The 20,495-nt window shown below is 42.6% G+C and overlaps 1 protein-coding gene across 3 annotated transcripts in view; it reads left to right on the top strand.

Moving 5' to 3' along the window:
• PIR (pirin) overlaps nucleotides 1–20,495 on the top strand; it is an 89,168-nt gene that overhangs the window by 6,373 nt on the left and 62,300 nt on the right. For all 3 annotated transcript variants that reach the window (XM_089324801.1, XM_089324800.1, XM_002719917.6), the window contains exons 3-4: nucleotides 635–727; nucleotides 19,930–20,013. In XM_089324801.1, the coding sequence (XP_089180927.1) occupies nucleotides 635–727; nucleotides 19,930–20,013 (177 nt within the window). The remainder of the gene's footprint in view (nucleotides 1–634; nucleotides 728–19,929; nucleotides 20,014–20,495) is intronic.

The raw sequence follows: 20,495 nt of genomic DNA, 5'->3' as shown, positions 1-20,495 counted from the left end.
TGATGGTCTGGGAAAGTAGTGGAAGATGGTCCAAATACTTGGGTCCCTGCCACCCACATAGGACACCTGGAAGAAGCTCCTGGCTTTGGCTTAGCCTATCTGGGAAGTGAACCAGTAGATAGAAGGTTTCCTCTCTCTCGCTCGCTCGCTCTCTCGCTCTCACTCTCACTCTCCCCCGTATCTCCCTCTCTGTAACTCTTTCAAATAAATAAATGAATAAGTCTTCAAGAAAAAAGAGCCAGGTCAATTGACTCCCTAGTAGAATCTTCCCTGATACCACCCTACTCTCAGGTGTAAAGTTGTCTTCCTCCAGGGCATTTATCATGACATACTGTAATTAATGTAGCCTGTCCCCCATGAGATTATGAATCCGGTTAGAATACAGATGGTATCTTGTTTGTACTTTACTGTTTATATCTTAGATCACAAAATAGTTCTCCAAACGTCAACTCTCTGACATACTCAGTATATCTGTGTCTAAGGAGTTCTGTCTGAAAGTGATTTTCATTGCAAAAACTTTTCCCATTGGCTATATAGTTTTCTATGAGTTTTGCCAGATCTGTTCATGAATGTAGTGCCTGGTAGACTGGCTTTAAAGGCATGTCTAAGCTGCTGAATTTTATTTTTATTTCAGTTAAAAAATCTGGATCCATTTTTACTGCTTGATGAATTTAAAGGCGGTAGACCAGGTGGATTTCCTGATCACCCTCATCGTGGTTTTGAAACAGTAAGTATAGCTATTTGACTGCAAAAGTGTGTATTTTAAAAGTTGCCCCTCACTTTAATAGAAAATTCAATTTTAGAGGTAATGTGTAATAGGCTAAAATTAATTTATAAGTTGCTGGCTATAGGTTGTCTACTATAATATAGTATCTATTTTCCAAGAAGTTTATTTTAATTTAAGTATTTGCCATTTTTAGTATTTTTTGAATTTGTACCCCTGGAGGCATTCCTTTTTGAACAGTTAGTAAAGAGCAAGAATTGGCTCCTCAAAATTTTTAGAATTGAAATAATTGGAGATATAAAACTATTTAAGAGGTCATTAAAATAATGTTATGTAGAAAAGCTGTTTCTGTGTGAGACTATTCAGAAATATTTAACCTCATGTGATATAAAACTATACTTCCCCCAAATAATACAAGAAATCTGAGGATTTGTACTAAGTTCTGAGGAATTGTAGAATCCAGGAACTGAGATACAACATGGCCTTAAAATTAAGATTTTATGGCCACATACACATTCATTTACAAGTTTAATAGCAAAATTGAGAGATTATGCTGAACACTAATATTCAGTTTCAGTTAGGAACTGAAATAGAACTGAGTAATATAATATTGTGGCACTTTCGAAGATTACCAGTCTCTACAAATACGCATATTCTAGCAAAGCACAGGGACAGTTACTTCCTAGTTAGAAGGATTAGCCTAGTGAGCAGCGGCGCTGGCACCCCGGGTTCTAGTCCTGGCTGGGGCGCCGGATTCTGTCCCGGTTGCCCCTCTTTCAGGCCAGCTCTCTGCTATGGCCCGGGAGTGCAGTGGAGGATGGCCCAAGTGCTTGGGCCCTGTACTCCATGGGAGACCAGGAGGAAGCATCTGGCTCCTGGCTTCAGATCGGCGCATCGCGCCGGCTGTAGCAGCCATTTGGGGGGTGAACCAACGGAAAAAAGGAAGACCTTTCTCTCTGTCTCTCTCACTGTCTAACTCTGCCTGTCAAAAAAAAAAAAAAAAAATAGAAAGTTGAGCCAGCTGCTTGCGACCACCTGTATTGTTAGGAAGCAGACCATGGCTTGTTGAAGGCTTAGCGTGTTTGTCAAGCCAATTAGTGAATATTTAGATATTTTCTGAAGGCTGGTGATATGCAGAACCTGGTGCAGGGTAATCTCTTGTATGTCAGGGTGTATGCGTTGGGGAGTGTGGGTAGAACGCAGAGGGAGGGAAGCTAAGGAAGGCGGTGTGATCCCTGCTGACTTCCGTATGCAGTTTAGTTAAGGGGGTAAAGGAGCAACAGGCAAGGAGTTCACCACTGCAGTGCCAAAGTAGAATGAAGCAAGAGCCTTCTAGAAACAGAGTCAGGGTAGCTGGATGCACCTGCCTTCCCCATTCAGCCATTCACCTTCCACTTCTCCTCTGCTGGCAGGTCTGGGTGCCCCAGTGTTGAGTGCTGTTGCTTTCACTGACCCTACTTGTGCTGGCTTTGGACCCTCTTCCCTGAATGCCTCCCCTCTGTGCCCTTGCTCAAGTCGCACTTGGCCATGTGTCCAATAATTTCAGTTACCATCTTAGTAATCCTTCAAGGTGCCTTCAGATATCACTAGCCCCATGGAGTTTTTTGGTTGTTTTTTGAGACAGTCCCAAAAGGACACACTTTCTCCTTTGTCTGGTCTCAATAATAGTATACTTTTACCAGTGTCACCTGTAGAGTGGCCTTGATCATGTTCTATTTGTCTTGTGTTGGGATTCGGAACTGCCTCCAGCCCTGCTCACACACTTAAGTGGATTATAAACGGCTTCCACTGATAACATCCCACACCTCACTGTATCTTCATGTGGAGATCCTTGGTAACTGTTGGCTGGATTTAATTGGATAATTACAAGAGATGGTTCTCACTAAGTACGGTGAATATAGTAAATAAAACGAATGAAGAAACATGTTGCTTTCATTTCCCTTATAGTAATCTTTTATGGGGAGCTGCTTTATAAATCATAGGGCACTCACTTTAAACAGCTCCGTGGAGTTCAGCTGTCAAATACTGGTGTTTGGCCCTTGGCTTTGGGTTAAGAGTTCTCCTTAAAACGTTATCTGTCTTTACAGTAGATCCTCATTGCTTTTGGATTCTGTGTTCACAAATTCCGCTACTCACTAACATTTATTTGTAACCCCCAAACCAGTATTTGTGGTGCTTTCCTGGTAATTCATGGACATGTACAGAGTGGGAAAACACAAGAGTTGCCCAATGTGCACATTCCCCGCTGCAGCTGGCCAGAGCAATGCTGGGCACTGTTGTTTTTTTTTTTTTAAATATTTATTTATTTGAAAGTCAGAGTTACACAGAGGGAGAAGGAGAGGCAGAGAGAGAGAGAGAGAGAGAGAGATCTTCCATCTGCTGGTTCACTCCCCAATTGGATGCAATGGCTGGAATTGCACTAATCTGAAGCCAGGAGCCGGAGCTTCTTAGGGTCTCCCACGAGTGTGCAGGGGCCCAAGGACTTGGGCCATCTTCTACTGCTTTTCCAAGCCATAACAGAGAGCTCGATCGGAAGAGGAGCAGCTGGGACTAGAACCGGAGCCCATATCACATTCACTTTGAAATGTGAGAAATGTGGGTCTAGGTGACCTTCCAAACCAGAAATATTATGCTTCTAAAGGTAAATGAGAGGGGCTGGCGCTATGGCGCAGTGGGTTAATCCTCCGCCTGCTGCACCGGCATCCCATATGGACAACAGTTCGAGTCCTGGCTGCTCCACTTCCGATCCTGCTCCCTGCTATGGTCTGGGAAAGCAGTGGAAGATGGCCCAAGTCCTTGGGCCTCTGCACCTGCGTAGGAGAGCCGGAAGAAACTCCTGGCTCCTGGCTTCGGATCGGCGCAGCACCAGCTGTAGCAGTCAGTTGGGAAGTGAACCAACGGAAGGAAGACCTTTCTCTCTGTCTCTTCCTCTCGCTGTCTGTAACTCTACCTCTCAAATAAGTAAGTAAGATCTTTAAAAAAAAAATAAAAGAAACCTCAAAATGTTCTGGTTGGCTTAAAAAAAAAGATAAATGAGAATGAGAACCTGATTCTTCTGAGCCAATGGCTACTCGTTGTTTTCAACTTAACGCTTAGATTTGGATAGCTATATATTTTCTGTTACAAGCTTGCCTGAAAATTGAGGAAGAAGGCACACCCTGGGGAAAGGAGGCACAGCTGGCGTTCACAAAACAAAGGGGGAAAGACCTTCAATATTTCCTGCCAGGAGGATTGTTTTCCAAAGGCCTGAGGGGTAAAGGGCCTAGTGATCTTGTACTTCCCTGTTCTGGTCAGGCCTGATACCATGATTTGTTTCAGGCAGTTACAAATGATCAGAAACAATGAACCATCTGAAAAATGAGCAAGCCCTGCCAAGTTATAGTTGGGCTAAAAAAATAGAGCTACTTAGCGTCCACACACCACTGAGGAAGCCTTCACCTGTGCCTGTCAAAGCCGCGCTTCCATTATAGCCTTGAGACTGCAGGTTTTCGCACTGGAGCCGCTGTGTTCCAGGGAACCCTGGAATGCTTGGTCACTCCTGCTTGTTTAAACTTGAGAACGGCTAGGAGTTAACCATCATGCCTGCTTCACAGGGACATTTTAGGATGGCTTTGTCCATTATGTTCATTATTAGGCTGAGAAGTGTTTTTTAAGGGTTTTTCACTACAAGCCCCAGCAGGTTCTTCGATTTTGTTCAGGAGAACAAAACGGCCCTGTTTCCAAGGGTGTGCCCAGCAGAAAAGCTGCATTCATATTTATTGGTTGGTAGCCAGCAGCATTTGCAGGCAATGCCTGAACAATATCCTGGAGAGGAAGGGAAAGGTTGTGGTGATTCACACCTAAAACTTATGACCGGATTCAAACCTCCCATCTCCCCCACAGCCTGTTTTTTCTGGCTGGCTGTGCACCACTTTCAAAAGCAAACCATATAAAGAAAAAAATTAAGCAAACCATACCATCAAGACTGAAAAAAAGAGGCTTGATTAAATTCAGCTTCCATTTTGCAAAGAAAGAAAACACTCTAGAAAAACTAGGATGCGATGCTCACTGAACTTTCTCAACATCAGAAAGACTGTTGTTCGGGGAGCCTCGCCTGTCATATTTAACACTGAGATAGAACCCAGTGTCCTGTCAACATGAGAAAGAAGGCAAGACTGTCTACCAGCACCATGAAACATGGCTCTGGAAGCTTCAGTCCTATTAATAAATAAGAGGGATAACTGTTGGAAAGGAAGGTGGAACTTATTTATTGGTCGGTAGTATGATAATAAAAGAAAACCCAAAGTGGCTGAATCCAGCTTTGGTTGGTGATGTGACTGGAGGAGGTGGGGGCTCATGTTGTGGTTTAGTATCCTGCAATTGTGGGTACAGTGAAGCACATGGATTTTAGTGTGTATGTTGATTTGGGGTGAAGCTAACAGATCATGGGAAGGAAGCTAAAGCCACCTCTATCTCGAAGATACTCCTTGGCATCACCATACTAAGAATGTCAACCAAAACCTCTTAATAACTGGCCAGATACAAAACAACTAGGCAAAAATCAAGCACTCACCTGTATAAAATAACTAGATGTAAGTGGGAAAACATCCCATTTATAATGGCATTCAGAGCCCCTATAATTCCAGAGAAAAAAGTTATTCCCTTTTAACACAGTAATCCAACTTCTATGAATGTAATAATTTCCTGGAAAAAAACCAGCATAAGGACAAAGGCTTATTATCGAAATGTTTTTCCCAGTACAATTTTTAAAAATAAAAAAGAACAAAGTGTTCAAAATAATAGGGGAATGATTATATATCTGGAAATTATACAGAAGGAAATTATTATATATCTGGAAGGTAGAATATTATGCAGCATTGTTTATAAAGACAAATATTGGGAACAATTTAATATTAATATCCATTATTTCAAGGGCTGTTTAAATTGGAGATTTTCAACCCGAGCAATGCTTGCACTTTGAAACGATAATTCCTTGCTGTAGGGAGCTCTTCCATCTGAACGTTGTAGGACATTCAGCAACGTCCCTGGCTCAACAGAAAAGCATCGCTTTCTCCTCCTCTATGGTTCCCTGCCCATAGTGTGTGTGCCCCTGAGTTTAGAAGTTAGAAGGGGGTAGATTTCGTGTGAGAATTAGAAAATGATTAAGGAGGAATGAGAGAGGTCCTGTTGAAGAGGCTCCACGATGTAAGGGAGAGAGTACCACTGCTAAGGTTCTGACAGCAGTGTGGCGTGTTAGTGAGGCTTAAGGAGTAAGTGAGGTTTGACTCTGGAGAGTGGAGGTTGAGGTCGAGGGCGTGGTCTGGGGACATAGTAGAAACGGGGAGTAGTCTCGTTGGACTTGGAACTTGGTTGTGTAAGGGTGGGGTGGGGTGGGGTGGGGTGGGGTGGGGTGCTTGAGGAGATCTAAAGATGTATGTTGGGCAATTGCTGGGGCCAAACTTGAGCTCGCTGCCGAATTTGAGGTCTAGTGACGAATGAACGGCCGGTATTTTACATCTTGAAACTCCCAAGTTAACACAGTTGTGTTAAAGTAGCACCACCTTTAGCCTAAAAGTTTGGTTTTTGTAGAGTACTGTCAATGTTACTGTTCTGAACTGGGGGTGATTTTACCCGCCTTTGGTCATTTTCTGTGGTCATTGTTGGTAGTCACAACTGAGGGGTGCTACTGCCATCTAGTGGGTAGGCCAGCAATGTGGCTAAAATCCTTCAGTGCTCAGGCCAGAGTGCAGGAAAAGAATTAAATCCTGGTCTCAGTCAGCAAGTATAGATCCCATGAGCAAAAACAATAGTTCAACTGAATTTTCTTCAAAAGTAGTGCAAATAAATTCTGAACAAATTTCTCCATCCACAAAATTACAATCAATTTGTGTCTTGAAGACTACATTCCTAAGAGAGAGAGAGGGAGGGAGGAAGGGAAATATCATTGTATTCTTAGAATTATATCTATGAGCCACACTAAATCTGTTCTCTTTATATTAACAAAAACTGTAAAAAATATTTTAAAAAAGAAGTATAAGGACTTCAAAACAAAACAAAGACTGCATTCCTAGAGGTTTTTAAAAAAGATTTATTTATTTATTTGAAAGGCAGAGTTACAGAGAAGCAGAGACATAGAGAGAGAGAGAGGTCTTCCATCCGATGGTTCACTTCCCAGATGGCTGCAACGGCCAGAGCTGCTCTGATCTGAAGCCAGGAGCCAGGAGCTTCTTCCGGGTCTCCCATGTGGGTGCAGGGGCCCAAGGACTTGGGCCATCTTCTACTGCTTTCCCAGGCCATAGCAGAGAGCTGGATTGGAAGTGGAGCAGCTGGGACTCTAACAAGCGCCCATATGGGATGCCAGCACTGCAGACCACAGCTTAACCTAACCTGCTCTGCCACAGCGCCAGCCCCTCCTAGAGTTTTTTTTTTTTTTTTTTTTTTTTTGACAGGCAGAGTGGACAGTGAGAGAGAGAGACAGAGAGAAAGGTCTTTCTTTTCTGTTGGTTCACCCCTCAATGGCCACTGCGGCTGGTGCACCGTGCCGATCTGAAGCCAGGAGCCAGGTGCTTCTCCTGGTCTCCCATGCAGGTGCAGGGCCCAAGCACTTGGGCCATCCTCCACTGCCTTCCCAGGCCACAGCAGAGAGCTGAACTGGAAGAGGAGCAACCGGGACAGAATCCGGCGCCCCGACAGGGACTAGAACCGGGGTGCAGGTGCTGCAGGTGGAGGATTAGCCTAGTGAGCCGCGGCGTCGGCAACCTCCTAGAGTTCTTAAGTAAAAGCGTTGGGAGTGGAGAGGGGTTGGTGCAGCAGTTAGTGTCATAGCACTCTGCAGGCCTATATCCCGTATCAAAGTGCCTGGGTTCCAGTCCCAGCTCTTCTGATTCCAGCCTCCTGCTAATGTGCGTCACAGGAGGCAGCAGTGATGGCTTAAGTAGTCAGGTCCCTGCCATCCACCTGGGAGACCTGCATGGAGTGCCTGGCCCAGCTCCTGCTGTTGCAGGCACTTTGGGAATGAACCGGCAGGCTGGAGACCTCTGTCCATCTGTCTCTCTCTGATAAATAAAATAAATACATTTAAAAAAACTCCAAGGAAGGAGAAGATGTAATTATGACTATAAATCAGTCGTTAAAGCAATATTTTATTTCACCAAATATAAAATATTACTTTTCAAAGGAGACTAAAAGTAAGTCCACGGTAAGTTAGCGTCGATCATTACATGGTAGAAAGCCTTCCACAACTCTCGGTACTGTTAGGAAGCTCCTTCAGAGTTACCCAGTGAATAGGCTTGTGATGAAAGGCCTGACTATATAAAAGCAAACTTGAAGGAAATTTGCCTTGCAGTGCTATTCAGTCTGGTTTTGAGAAGCCTCATGTGTTTACAGGAGTGCATAACCTCTAAGCCTCACAAAAAGCAGGGCTTGTTATCATTCCATTTTACAGATGAGGAGGCTAAGGCTCGGGGAAGTGCTGAGTTCCCAAGTTCACACAGCCCTTACAGAGCAGCATGAGCAGGCCGCCTGAGCCCAGGGACACACTTCCCCACTTACTGCCTTCTCTCTGGAACTAAGTTGCTATGTGCATGGTACCTTTAAGTACATTGACAGGGTCAGATGAGTAAACTATGTTTAATATTATTAGAAATGACACTGCTTGAATGACATAGATCACAGAACTCTGAACACCCCCATGCTGCTGCTGCTCACTTGTGTGGAACCTCATGCTTTCCTGGTTCAGAGATTGGAATTCTCCTATGTGCTAGTGCACAGTAATGCTCTCATTTCTGCTCCGAACTTGTACAGTGAGGCAATGGAGTGATTTGGTTGTACCTGGATGTTTAAGGACAGCATTTAACTTCGTATTAGACTCAAGGAGAGCATTCGCCATCTGGCTATATGGTAATTAACAGATTCCTGCTCTAACTGCTGAATTGTGGGCTTCTCCCCCCCACCCCCCCGCCCCGCACGCCCGGCCCCAGCGCCCCACCCGCTTTGCCCCAGTGTTTGCGGCTTTTCAGGCCCACCTGGAGGACACTCGTGGGAAGTAGTCTTCCTTTCCTCCTGTTCTTCAGCAGAATCCGCCAGAAGTCATCTTTCTCTTGCAGTCTCCCTGGGGTGCGCCTGCTTCTGCTCAGCTCTCACTTGTCTGTACATTTTTACGGTTTATCTCCTGCTAGAGTGGTAGCTCCCTGAAGGTAGGAAAGGCATGACCACTGTGTTCCTTCTGGGTGGTGCCCAACTTCCTGGTTGTGACTTTATGAAGACATTTTCCCTGTGCAAGCTGAAGTGAAAGAGAGAGAAAGATTAACAAAGCAGCAGATCTTCCCCGTAGATAAATTTGCCTTATTTAGGGGCCGGCGCCATGGCTCACTTGGTTAATCCTCCACCTGTGGTGCCGCCATCCCATATGGGCACCGGCTTCTAGTCCCGGTTGCTCCTCTTCCAGGCCAGCTCTCTGCTGTGGCCCGGGAAGGCAGTGGAGGATGGCCCAAGTGCTTGGGCCCTTCACCTGCATGGGAGACCAGGAGAAGCACCTGGCTCCTGGCTTCGGATCGGCGCAGCTCCAGCCATGGCAGCCATTTGGGAGGTGAACCAATGGAGGGAAGACCTTTCTCTCTGTCTCTCTCTCTCTCACTGTCTAACTCTGTCAAATAAATTTTTAAAAGTTTTGCCTTATTTAAAAGATTATTCTTTATTTAGATATTGCTGTTGTCTTTTTTGGCTGCTAAAATAGTCTTTCTTCTCTGAAACCATGACCATATAGATGGTTTGTCCCTTTTACAATATAAATTTGAACATCTGCACCCCTTCCTTCGATTGAGGGGCATTCTATAAAATGCCTCACCAGTGCTCTTCAGAATGATCACACTCATGAAAAGCAAGAGAAGAGTGAGAAACTGTCTCAGAAGAAACTGAGCAGAGATGATGGCATGGATCCTGGAGCAGAAAAAGACGTTGATGGGAAAACTGGTAACATCTACCTTATTTACTTCAGTGACCAGTACCGTATCTGGTCAAGGATACAGTTACAGTTAGATAGGAGCAATATTCTAGTTAACCACAATGTATTGCATATCTGAGAAATATTTAGAGGATTTTTTTAATGTTCTTTTCACAAAAGAAATGCTAAGTATTTGAGATGACAGTTATGCTAATTGCTCTGATTTGATTATTATGAATGTGCAAATGTTCAAAACATCATATTGTACTCCATAAATTTGTGTAATTATTATGTGTTGGTGAAAAATAAAACTTAAAAACATTTCACATTGTGAAAAAATAGTAATGAATCAATGTCGGTTTCTGTGTTCACAGTCGTGCAGGATTATGTACTGCATCAACAGGAGAAGCCGAGTGAAGGGTACACATAAACTCTGTAGTATCTTTACAACTGTTCTATAGGTCTAAAATTATTCCAAAATTAATGACAAAGGAGAGACAGAGTTGGCATCCCTGGCTCAGATCTCCTTATTGGAAACACTGTATTGCCTCTTGAAGTCCAAAATCACAGAACTGTGGTCCAATAATAATTACAGTGACTGTATTTGCTGAGATTGAGAAATTAAGTCTCTACAATGAATTGAATCAAGGAATTCTCACCATCATCATATTCCCCTAAAAGGTATTATTACAGGAAATTATTGTTACCCTGGTTCTTTGCCTTACATGGAAGAATTTGCAAGTGGACAGCAGAGAGATTTACAAAGATTTATTAGAGTCAAAGACCTCCAGTCAGAGTGGCATGGAGGGGGCTTCCAAGGGAGGAAAAACCCGAAGAACCTCGTAGCACTTTTTTAAGATTTATTTATTTATTTCAAAGTCAGAGTTACACACAGAGAGAAGGAGAGGCAGAGAGAGAGAGAGAGAGGTCTTCCATCCACTGGTTCACTCCCCAATTGGCCGCAATGGCCGGAGCTGCACCCATCCGAAGCCAGGAGCCAGGAGCTTCTTCCAGGTCTCCCAGGCGGGTGCAGGGGCTCAAGGACTTGGGCCATCTTCTACTGTTTTCCCAGGCCACAGCAGAGAGCTGGATCAGAAGTGGAGCAGCTAGGACTCGAACTGTTGTCCATATAGGATGCCGGCACTGCAGGCACTGCAGACGGTGGCTTTTATCAGCTAGGCCACAGTGCCAGCCCCTGGGGTTTTTAAGAACAATTTCAAATGAAAAAAAAAAAAAAAACCAGCTTGACAATCAGATTGGCATTCAGTTACCAGGCAGGGACAAAACCCATCAAAAGACCTGACTTACAATTCTCCATCCTGTCTGGCCTGCTCTGGATAAAAGAAAAGACCACCCAGAAGGGTGGGATAGGAACTTGTTTTTACCATAAGCTGTGAGCTCAGTAGAGCGCCCTTGCTATCCTCATGGTAAGTTTGGAGATTCTGAAAGTATTAGGATGGCCTGTTTGTTCTTGCTAGAGATAGCTTTTTTAGGGGGAAGGAAGCAAATATTTTACACCCCCAATTCCATTAGGACCACTCTGACTACCTACTAACCATCTACTCCTCACAGTATCATGTGCTTACTTAAGTATTATAATGAAGTTTTAGCAAAATATTAAAGCAAAAAGAAAATGGACACCAGGCCTCAGACTGTCCCTGTGTAAGGAGGCCTGTGAGCTCTGTCCCGCTCGGGCCCATGCCTGCAGACAGGCTCAGCCAGGCCCTTCTTGCTCAGGTGTCTGCCTGGAGAACTTTGACCTGGAGACTGAGCTATCGGAGTGACTTCCTCCTGTTCCACAGCAGAGCTGGTGCCTTGGTGGCTAGATGGTAGCCTGCCACTGTGTCCACTCCGGAGACACCATGCATGTTCTAGAAGACATAGTTCATTATCAGTGCATCTATTAGCAAGACATTCAAGAGTAGTTTTGTATAAAAATAAACTTATCTTTTTCACATTTTTATTTAGAATCTTACAACTTGATATTGTAAAACACATTCAAAAGACATTTGAGGAATTATTGATTTTTTTCATGATTAAGTAATTCCAAGTTGACTTAGCAATCAATACATTTAAAATAATTTGAAAGATACATGAATGTATGCACTTTTACTGTTCTACAAAATGCTTTTTACCATGCCTCTTACTGATATTTCCATGACAGTGTTACAGTACTTAACATTCCTGCTTATTTGCTTTGCTCCATTTTCCATCTTTTTATTTAAAATATTTCCACAAACTTTGAAGTACTCTTTTACACCTGGTTGGGTGAGATCCCTTTGTAAAAAAACTGTGAGCATACATCATTTGGGTCAGCAGAGGGCGCTCGTAAGCAACAGTAGCGCTAACTAACATCCGTGGGGGATGCACACAGAATTTTGCATATGGGAAATTTGGGTAGTCATAGATGTTGGCAACCCACTCCTTTGAGGCAGACAGAACAATGGAAGTGAACACCTTGACCAAAGTTTTACAGGATGTAGGTAGAGCCAGTTAGGAAGCCAGGCTATGGATTACATGAGGAACCAGGGGTAGTTTGGAGAGATTTACTACAATGTTGAATTCTGATCTGAGTTTGAAGAGGAAATAATAGTTCCTGTCTCAGGAGTTCTAGAAGCAGCCAGAGGTTCTAAAGGTGTCTAATTCAGCTTACTGAGCAGTTAGGTCCAGGAATATCATTGTACAGAACTTGATGTGCATGTCAGAAACTTTGGTCAGAGAGAATGGAAAATGAGCAGGTTTGGGAGACTTTGAGAATGGAACAACATAAAGATAAAAGAGGAAAATAAGTCGGTTGTTCTTCTCTTTGTAGTTCAGCACGTTGTTGGGTATGACTCTTCCGTATCCACACCAAAGATCCTTTCTCAGGATCCTGCGGCTTCCAAGCCCTGCATCAACCTCATCCCTTCCTCCAGGAATCCCAAGGCCATCAGAATCAGCAAAAGCCCCTTGTCACCTGTGCTAACCCACTGACGGCCTGGCTCTCTTGCAGTTCCCATCAGCTCTCTCCTTAGAGGCAAGCACAGTACTCAGAACACTTACATTACTGGGCATCTGGTGCCGGTGTTTGTGAGGCAGCATGGGATGGTGAAAAGACTTTTGTTCTCAGAGCTAGAAAATATTGATTGAGGTCCACGTTTCGCAACAAGCGACGTGGATTGCAGGAACCAGAAGTGAGGACCTGAGGGAGGACCAGTGAGTGAGCACTCTGCCCTTGGAGGCTGTGGATGTGTTAATCCCAGAACTTACTGAGCATATGCTATGTGCCTAGGTCCATTTTGTACAGGAAGAAACCCAGTCTCCAAGAAGATAAGCGGCTTTGCCCCACATCTCACAGCCAGCAGTGGTGGACCCAAGATACTGACCAGGGCTCCAGAGGCAGTGCCAGGCAGTAGGAGTGAGCGCAGCAGGATTTCCTGAAACAGCACCTTTGCAGGGTGGCCGCAGGAAGTCAAGGCAGGACCCAGCAGAGCTTTAACATCCTTGGAGTTGCCCCTTGAGCCTGAACCACGTTAGTTATCTTTCCCTTTTTCTTAACACTGCCTCTGGTACTTGTGAAGGGATGTATGTGTGGTCAGTATTGGATGAGTCGCTTCCATGGGGTGATTTTCCAGGTTTCTGAGTGCTTGCTCAAGTTATTCAGCTATTTTTGGAAAAAAAAAAAAAAAAACCAAAAACTTAGGTCCATAATTGTGTGGTTTCAGACATCGTGTTTCTGTCCTTGAAGACCAGTTAGAAGCTTCTATTATGCAATATGTTCCTTGCTGGCATCTCTCATCAGCCATGACCTCAAGTCATGTTTTTGTTTTGTTTTTTTCCTACTCAGCTACCCATAGGGAGAAAAAGCCACTATTTTTAGGACAAATGGAAATGAAAGGAAAACATAATTTTTTTCAATAATATAAACTTTTTGCTTTAAAGAGTCTTAACATCTTATTCCCACTGACTGAGCTATTCACACTCTTCTTTCTAAATATCAGCCAGAAACAAAGAGTAAATAGTATTATCTCCCGTGTTGTAATTCTTCACAATCCCTTTATATCTCCTTAAGGTGTGCCTTTCCTAAATTTCACATGGCAAGTGACGCTTTTCTTTCATCACTGTTCTAAGTTTGTGTCCTCTTCCTCCCCCAAACACACGCACACAAGGAAATAAGAACTGACACGAAAGCAAAAATATTTGGTAAAGATTTATGGAAAGGACTAGAAGGAGGAAAGAAGGAAGTGGGACCAAGAAGCTTTAAGAAAACACCTGTTTCAGATTACAGAGTTCTTATTTAATTAGACACATGCAGCTCTTGAGTTTGAACATAACACTCACAATTCGTCAACCACCCGCGACAGCTCTCCAGGTGTTTGCCATTATGTAATGCCCTAAAAATCATCTGGATTGTGTCAACTCTCAGAAGTACTGTTGGAGTTAGGAAAAATCCTCTACAAACACTAATTGATACATAATATCTCAGTCTAGAATTTGCAGCATTTAGCAAAAATAAATAAAATAAAATATTATGATAAATAAAAGGTCAGTGGTTTCTGATTCCCTCCCCCACCCCACATACACCAGAGGTTAAAAGTATAGGTTTTGCTTTCAGCAGTAAAAGGTAGGCATTATGCATTCAGTAAGGCTTCCTCTGTCAGATTTCTCTAATTCAGATTTTTCAGTATTTAGGTTGGGGAAAATGATGCTTACTTTTATATGACCAGGAAAAAAGAGAACATCCACACTGCCGAAGTAGAAGAAAGGGAATGATAACTGTCTTCCCAATCCTTCAGAAACCGTATTGAAATCATTCCCTGAAACCATTAAAAAAAAAAAAACCCTCTCGATGTCTGCTTACATTTTCAATTTTAAATGAATCATATTCACCACAATTTACTTTTTAAGGTTCCCTGACATTTTTTTTTGATTGTTAGCAACTTGAAAGCCCATAGGCTTAGATAACTGAAAAATATTTGGGGATGGAAATGAATATGATTTGAAAGGGACCCCTTTGAGAATTCAGAGGGGAGTTTCAGTCCCAACAGCATGGAAATTGCCTTTCTTAGCAATTATTTTAATTAGAAATGCATGTGTATCAGGAAATGAAAAGCTATTGTAGATACCATTCTTCACAGTTTAGCTGGTTGTTGGGAGTTTGGAAGCTTTTTATTTGTCCCCTTAAACGTTTAAGCTTTGTTGTGGATCCTGAGTGTTTTACTTCTATTCTGACTTGAGTGCCCTCTGTAAAAATTATGGGTCTTTCCCACCGAGCAACACATGTTGAAGTTGGAGCTACAGTGTCCTCACATATAATACAGACTTGCTCTTCGTGTTCCTTGTCATATCTCACTGCCCTCCTGTCCAGCCCCAGTTCACCTAAGCAGGGAACAAATAATATTCACCAGTGTCTATGTAGAATAAAGCATCACCCATTTTCATTCATTGACTAGTAGAAGCAGTATCTTTTTTTGTCCACTGTAAGAAAAGTTGTTTCTGTTAACAAAAAAGGAAAGTAAATTACTTATTGCAGAAAAGTCACACTATCGGAAAAGTGTAAAGAAGGTACCAAAGCATAGCTTGCAATTCTACCATCTGGAGGTGACCACTGTTCACATCACATGTGTCCATCTGTGCCTCTGCATGCTAACAGTGACTGGATACAATTATGATTCTTTTTACAGTTTTGTTTAAATGAACTCATTCAAACACACTGTTCCAGTTGATCCTTTTAAATAGATTTGTTGTTTGGTAACCTGCTTTTTGATTAAATAATATTCATATTTTTTTCTTTTCTTAAGGCAATGTTTCTTTTTTTAAACTTTTATTTAGTAAATATAATTTTCCAAAGCACAGTTTATGGATTACAATGGCTTCCCCCCCCATAACTTTCCTCCCACCTGCACACCCTCCCATCTCCTGCTCCCTCTCCCTTTCCATTCACATCAAGATTCATTTTCAATTATCTTTATATACAGAAGATCAATTCAGTATATATTAAGTAAAGATTTCAACAGTTTGCACCCACACAGAAACACAAAGTGTAAAGTACTGTTTGAGTACTAGTTCATACTAATGTGTTAACAAATTGAGATTTATATCGCTTTAAATTTTTTGTAGATTTTTATTTGAGAAGCAGAGAGACAGATAGTTACAGTGCTTCCAGCTGTTAAGTCGCTGCCTAAATGCCTGCAATGATATTTATCCTATACACTTGTGTTGTTGGGAAATGATTATAAGATTATCAATTCACAAATATAAAGTCTCTGACAATAATTTAAAAATAATAAATTAAGAATATAAGTTCCCCAGCAACATCTATTTATGAATTCATTGAATAAATATTCACCAAAGTCCTACAATGTCCTAAGTACCATGTTGGAAGATAACTTTCAGATTAAAAGGGTAGGTAGGCCTGCTTTTTATACTTTAGGATACAGCAAAATCATAGACTATGAAAACAATATGGCCTTAATATTTTTGATGGATTTTTGTGTGGAGGAGACAGTGACAATTTTGTTTGTGTAAAACAGCAATGGCTGATGTATATGATGAGAACTTTATAAATGTTTTATATCTTTTTTTTTTGACAGGCAGAGTGGACAGTGAAAGAGAGAGACAGAGAGAAAGGTCTTCCTTTTTGCTGTTGGTTCACCCTCCAATGGCCGCCGCTGCCGGTGCGCTGCAGCCGGTGCACCGCGCTGATCCGATGGCAGGAGCCAGGTGCTTTTCCTGGTCTCCCATGGGGTGCAGGGCCCAAGCACTTGGGCCATCCTCCACTGCACTCCCTGGCCACAGCAGAGAGCTGGCCTGGAAGAGGGGCAACCGGGACAGAATCCGGCGCCCTGACCGGGACTAGAATCTGGTGTGCCGGTGCTGCAAGGCGGAGGATTAGCCTAGTGAGCCGCGGCGCCGGCCATGTTTTATCTCTTGAGCATATTTTTTTGTTTCCCTTCTTTCTTAATATTTTCATCTGTTTCTTTTTGTAGTTTTTGGAAGTTGTAATTTCTTGATAAAAAACATTACTCATTTTTTTAAAATACTTATTTCAATCGTTAACACAAGGGGTCTTCCAAAAGTTCATGGAAATGTGAATTCTGAAAAAAACTATGATTTCAAAATTTTTGTGCCAAAATAATCTTATAATTCCATTTCCATGAACTTTTTGAAGTCTCTCCTGTATTTGAATGAAAATTAGGTCTGAATATGTAATAATGAGAGATGTTGGGAAATAAGAGATGTTGGGATTTGAAACATAGATTGTGTTTTCTGGTTCACTCGTTTAATAATGGCTAATACAATTTTGAAGTGAAATTTCCAATATTGAAAAGGATGAACACAGTAAGCATCAAAGAAAACAGTGGACTAAAGTACAAAAGATTCATCCAATAATGTAATTGTTAGAAGCGGTCATCCTTAAGCCTGAGGTGGGGAGCACACGTGGTTTGAAGTTAAAAATGATTTTCATACACTTTTCAGAACTGTTTAGACTGCTTAATATTTCTTATAGGAATTACAAATGGATCTCCTAAAAGGGTACAAAATGAGTAAAACAGATTATCAAAATCTAAATAGGTTGTTCAAAGAGAGCCTGTATCCTGACCCACATTTTAAACTTTAAGTGCTAAATTGTGTATTTCAAATAGCAATATTAGTATGTCCCCAAGGTAATTAAAAATCCATTCTCAGTATGTGTCTGATATCTTTTCGGGTTTTGCAAGAATAGACACAATAGCCTTAAAAGTTAGAATTTTAGAGTTGCTTTTTTTTTCCTTTTAGTGAAATCATAAAGTAAGAGGCTCTTTTTTCTTGTGCCTTGTAGGAGGTACACATTTTGTCTTGTCGGGGGTACTGTGGTGGTGGCAGAGGGTCCTTGGGAGCCTTTTCCACCCACACTAAATTCCTGCCATAGCTGCCTGCTGATTGTCAAATATATTTATTTTGATCTGTGCTGTCCAGTAGGACTTTCTGTAAAGACGGAACTCTGCTGTAATCTGTGCGATCCCTTGTCAGGAGGCACATGGGCTGTGAGCACTCAGAATGTGCCTGCTGCCACCAAGGAAGGGGTTTTAAATATGATTGAATTTGTAAAAAGATTCATTTTATTTATTTGAAAGGCAGAGTTACAGAGAGAGAGGGAGGGGCAGAGATCTTCAACTACTGGTTCACTCCCCCAATGGCCGCAACAGCGCAAGGAGCCAGGAGCTTCTTCCTGCTCTCTCACATGGGTGCAGGGGCCTCAGTACTTGGGCCATCCTCCACTGCTTTCCCAGGCACATTAGCAGGGAGCTGGATTGGAAGTGGGGCAGCAGGGACATTAACTGGTGCCCATATGGGATGCCAGTGTCACAGGCAGCGGCTTAACCCACTGTGCCACAACGAAGGCCCCAAATGTTATTGAATTTTAATCGATTTAAGTTACAGCAGCATCATGTGGCTAGTGGTTACGCTATTGAACAGCACAGAACTTCTTTCCACTTTGAGATGTAGGAAGGACACACCCCTGGAAAAGCTGACTTTAAGGTACATGGGGTCATCCGACATAGTTCACACACACTGTTTGAGCACCTAGTGCATCTGTGGCCCTGGTAACAGAAACGTCCCCTGTGAATTTCATGAATCAGAAGGGCCTTGGTAGTGGGGTCGCTGCTGTTTGGGCGGGAGCTGCCTCTTTGACCCGGTGCTCTGGGGGCCTGCTGTGGCAGGGCCATTGTCTACCTGGCTGAGGGGGAAGTAGGGACTTCTCTCACCTGGCTGTGACCTCTGGCATGCTCAGGGCTGTGTGTTGGGAGCGAGGGGTGCTTATTTGAAATTCTGGTAAAGACATCTCCTGAGCTCACATGGGAGCTGGGAGGCATCCTGCATCAAAGTGCAGCAGAGACTGGGATCGAGGCACTCCCCATATGTGGTGTGATGTGGGTGTCCTAAGTGGTATCTTAATGACCGTGCCAAACGCCTGCCCTATATTACATCATTATTAACCCTAGTCACCATCCTTTACATCAGGTTTTCACAATTTATTCATCTTAGAGCTTCGGGTTTACACTCTTTGACCAGTATCTCCCACTTTCCATCCCCCTGATGGAACCTGATGATAATCATCCTTCTACTCTCTGTTTCTGTAAATGAGATGAAGGAGTATTTGTATTCCTGTGCCTGGCATATTTCACTTTCACTTAGCATAATGTCCTCCAGGTTCATCCATGCTATCACAAATGGCTGATTTGCCTTCTTTTTTATGGTTGAATAATATTCTATTACTACTACTACTACTACTACTACACACACACACACACACACCACCGTTTCTTTATCCTTTTATCTATTACCGACACTTGTTTCTATATCTTGGATTTTGTGAATAATACTGTGGTGAACATGAGATTGCAGATATCTCTTCAAGATAATGATTTTATTTTCCTTAGAAATCTACTAAGACATAGGATTGTTGGATCGTATGATAGTTCAGTTTTTAAAGTTTTTTAGGAACCTCCATACTATTTTCCATAATGGCTGCACCAATTTACAAAATGACCAATAATGTATAAGGGTTCTCTCTTCTACATATCCTCATCTATACTTATCTTTTGACTTTTTGGTAATAGCCATCTGTATTAGTCAGCCTTTCATTACTATAAAGAAATGCCTGAGACAGGCTAACTTTATAAAGATAAGTGACTTATTTTGGCTCATGGTCCAGGACTGAGTGAGCTCCATTAATTTAGCATCTGGTAATGAGCTTCTTGCTAGCAGAGTCCCAAGGAAGCACATGACATCACATGGCAAGAGACAGGGAGTGAGTGTGTCAGTCTGTGTCTCTACATCCATGTGGTTGAATCATGGGGCTCCACCCTCACAACCTGATCCCATCCAATTATTTACCAAAGCCCTACTTCTCAACACCATTAATTGGATTATATTTCCACCCTCTCAGTGCTATTAATGTAAGACCTTGAAGACTAAACTCCTGGGTTCTGTGGGACAAATACTCAAACTATAGAGCTATCTGAATAGGTAGGAGGTGATATCACATTGTTGTTTTGATTTGCATTTCTCTGATGATTAGTAATGTCGAATACTTTTTCATATAGCTGTTGATTCAAACTGGAGTAGGAGAAAATATTCGCAAACCATATGACAATAAGAGGTTCCAATTTTAGTATATATGCTCCTGAAACAGACACATAATAAGGAGTTAATGTCTAGAATATATAAGGAACTCATACAATTTGATAGAAGTCCCCCTCACAAGAAAAAACTAATTAAATTTTTGAAGGACCTAGTTTTTACTTTGATTTTTTCAAAGGTGTCTTACCTCCTGGAAGGGGGCAGCATGGCCCATGAAGACTTCTGTGGACACTTTGGGACATTGAACCCCGGAGATCTGCAGGTATGACCAAGGACAAGGAATTGCTGATTGTAGTCGCATTCGGATGTGCATGCTTGATCCCACCCATTTCGAGGCTTCTGCCTTCCCTCCATTATGTCTTTGACCACTCCCTTTCTCTGGCTCTATCCACTCAGCCTGGAAACCTGCACAGGTCTCTCATATTCCGATCTCATACTTTTCCTGACCCTTAATCACTTTCTAGCGCTCACTGTATCGACTTCCTTCTCTTCCATTTTGTCCTCCATTCACTGAAATCAAGGCGGGCCTCTCAGCACTCTCCCTCCAAAGCTTCACTGAAGCTGTTCAGGCAGTGACCAGTCCTGACGTCCCAGTTGCCAGATTCAGGGACTGCCTCAGGACTCATCTTTCCGGACCTGTGTGCTGCATTTTAGATAATTTGCTTCCAGCTGATTTGCAGAGTTAGATGTTCTCACTTAAGACAAAGACTCAATCCCTCCACCATCCTAGTCTTGTCGGAGATG

The sequence above is a fragment of the Oryctolagus cuniculus genome, chromosome X (assembly GCF_051225735.1).
Source record: "Oryctolagus cuniculus isolate XC-2025 breed Fujian yellow rabbit chromosome X, ASM5122573v1, whole genome shotgun sequence".
Taxonomy (NCBI): domain Eukaryota; kingdom Metazoa; phylum Chordata; class Mammalia; order Lagomorpha; family Leporidae; genus Oryctolagus; species Oryctolagus cuniculus.
The sequence above is the reverse complement of the archived record's forward strand: the minus strand, read 5'-3'. Positions and strand labels throughout refer to the sequence as shown.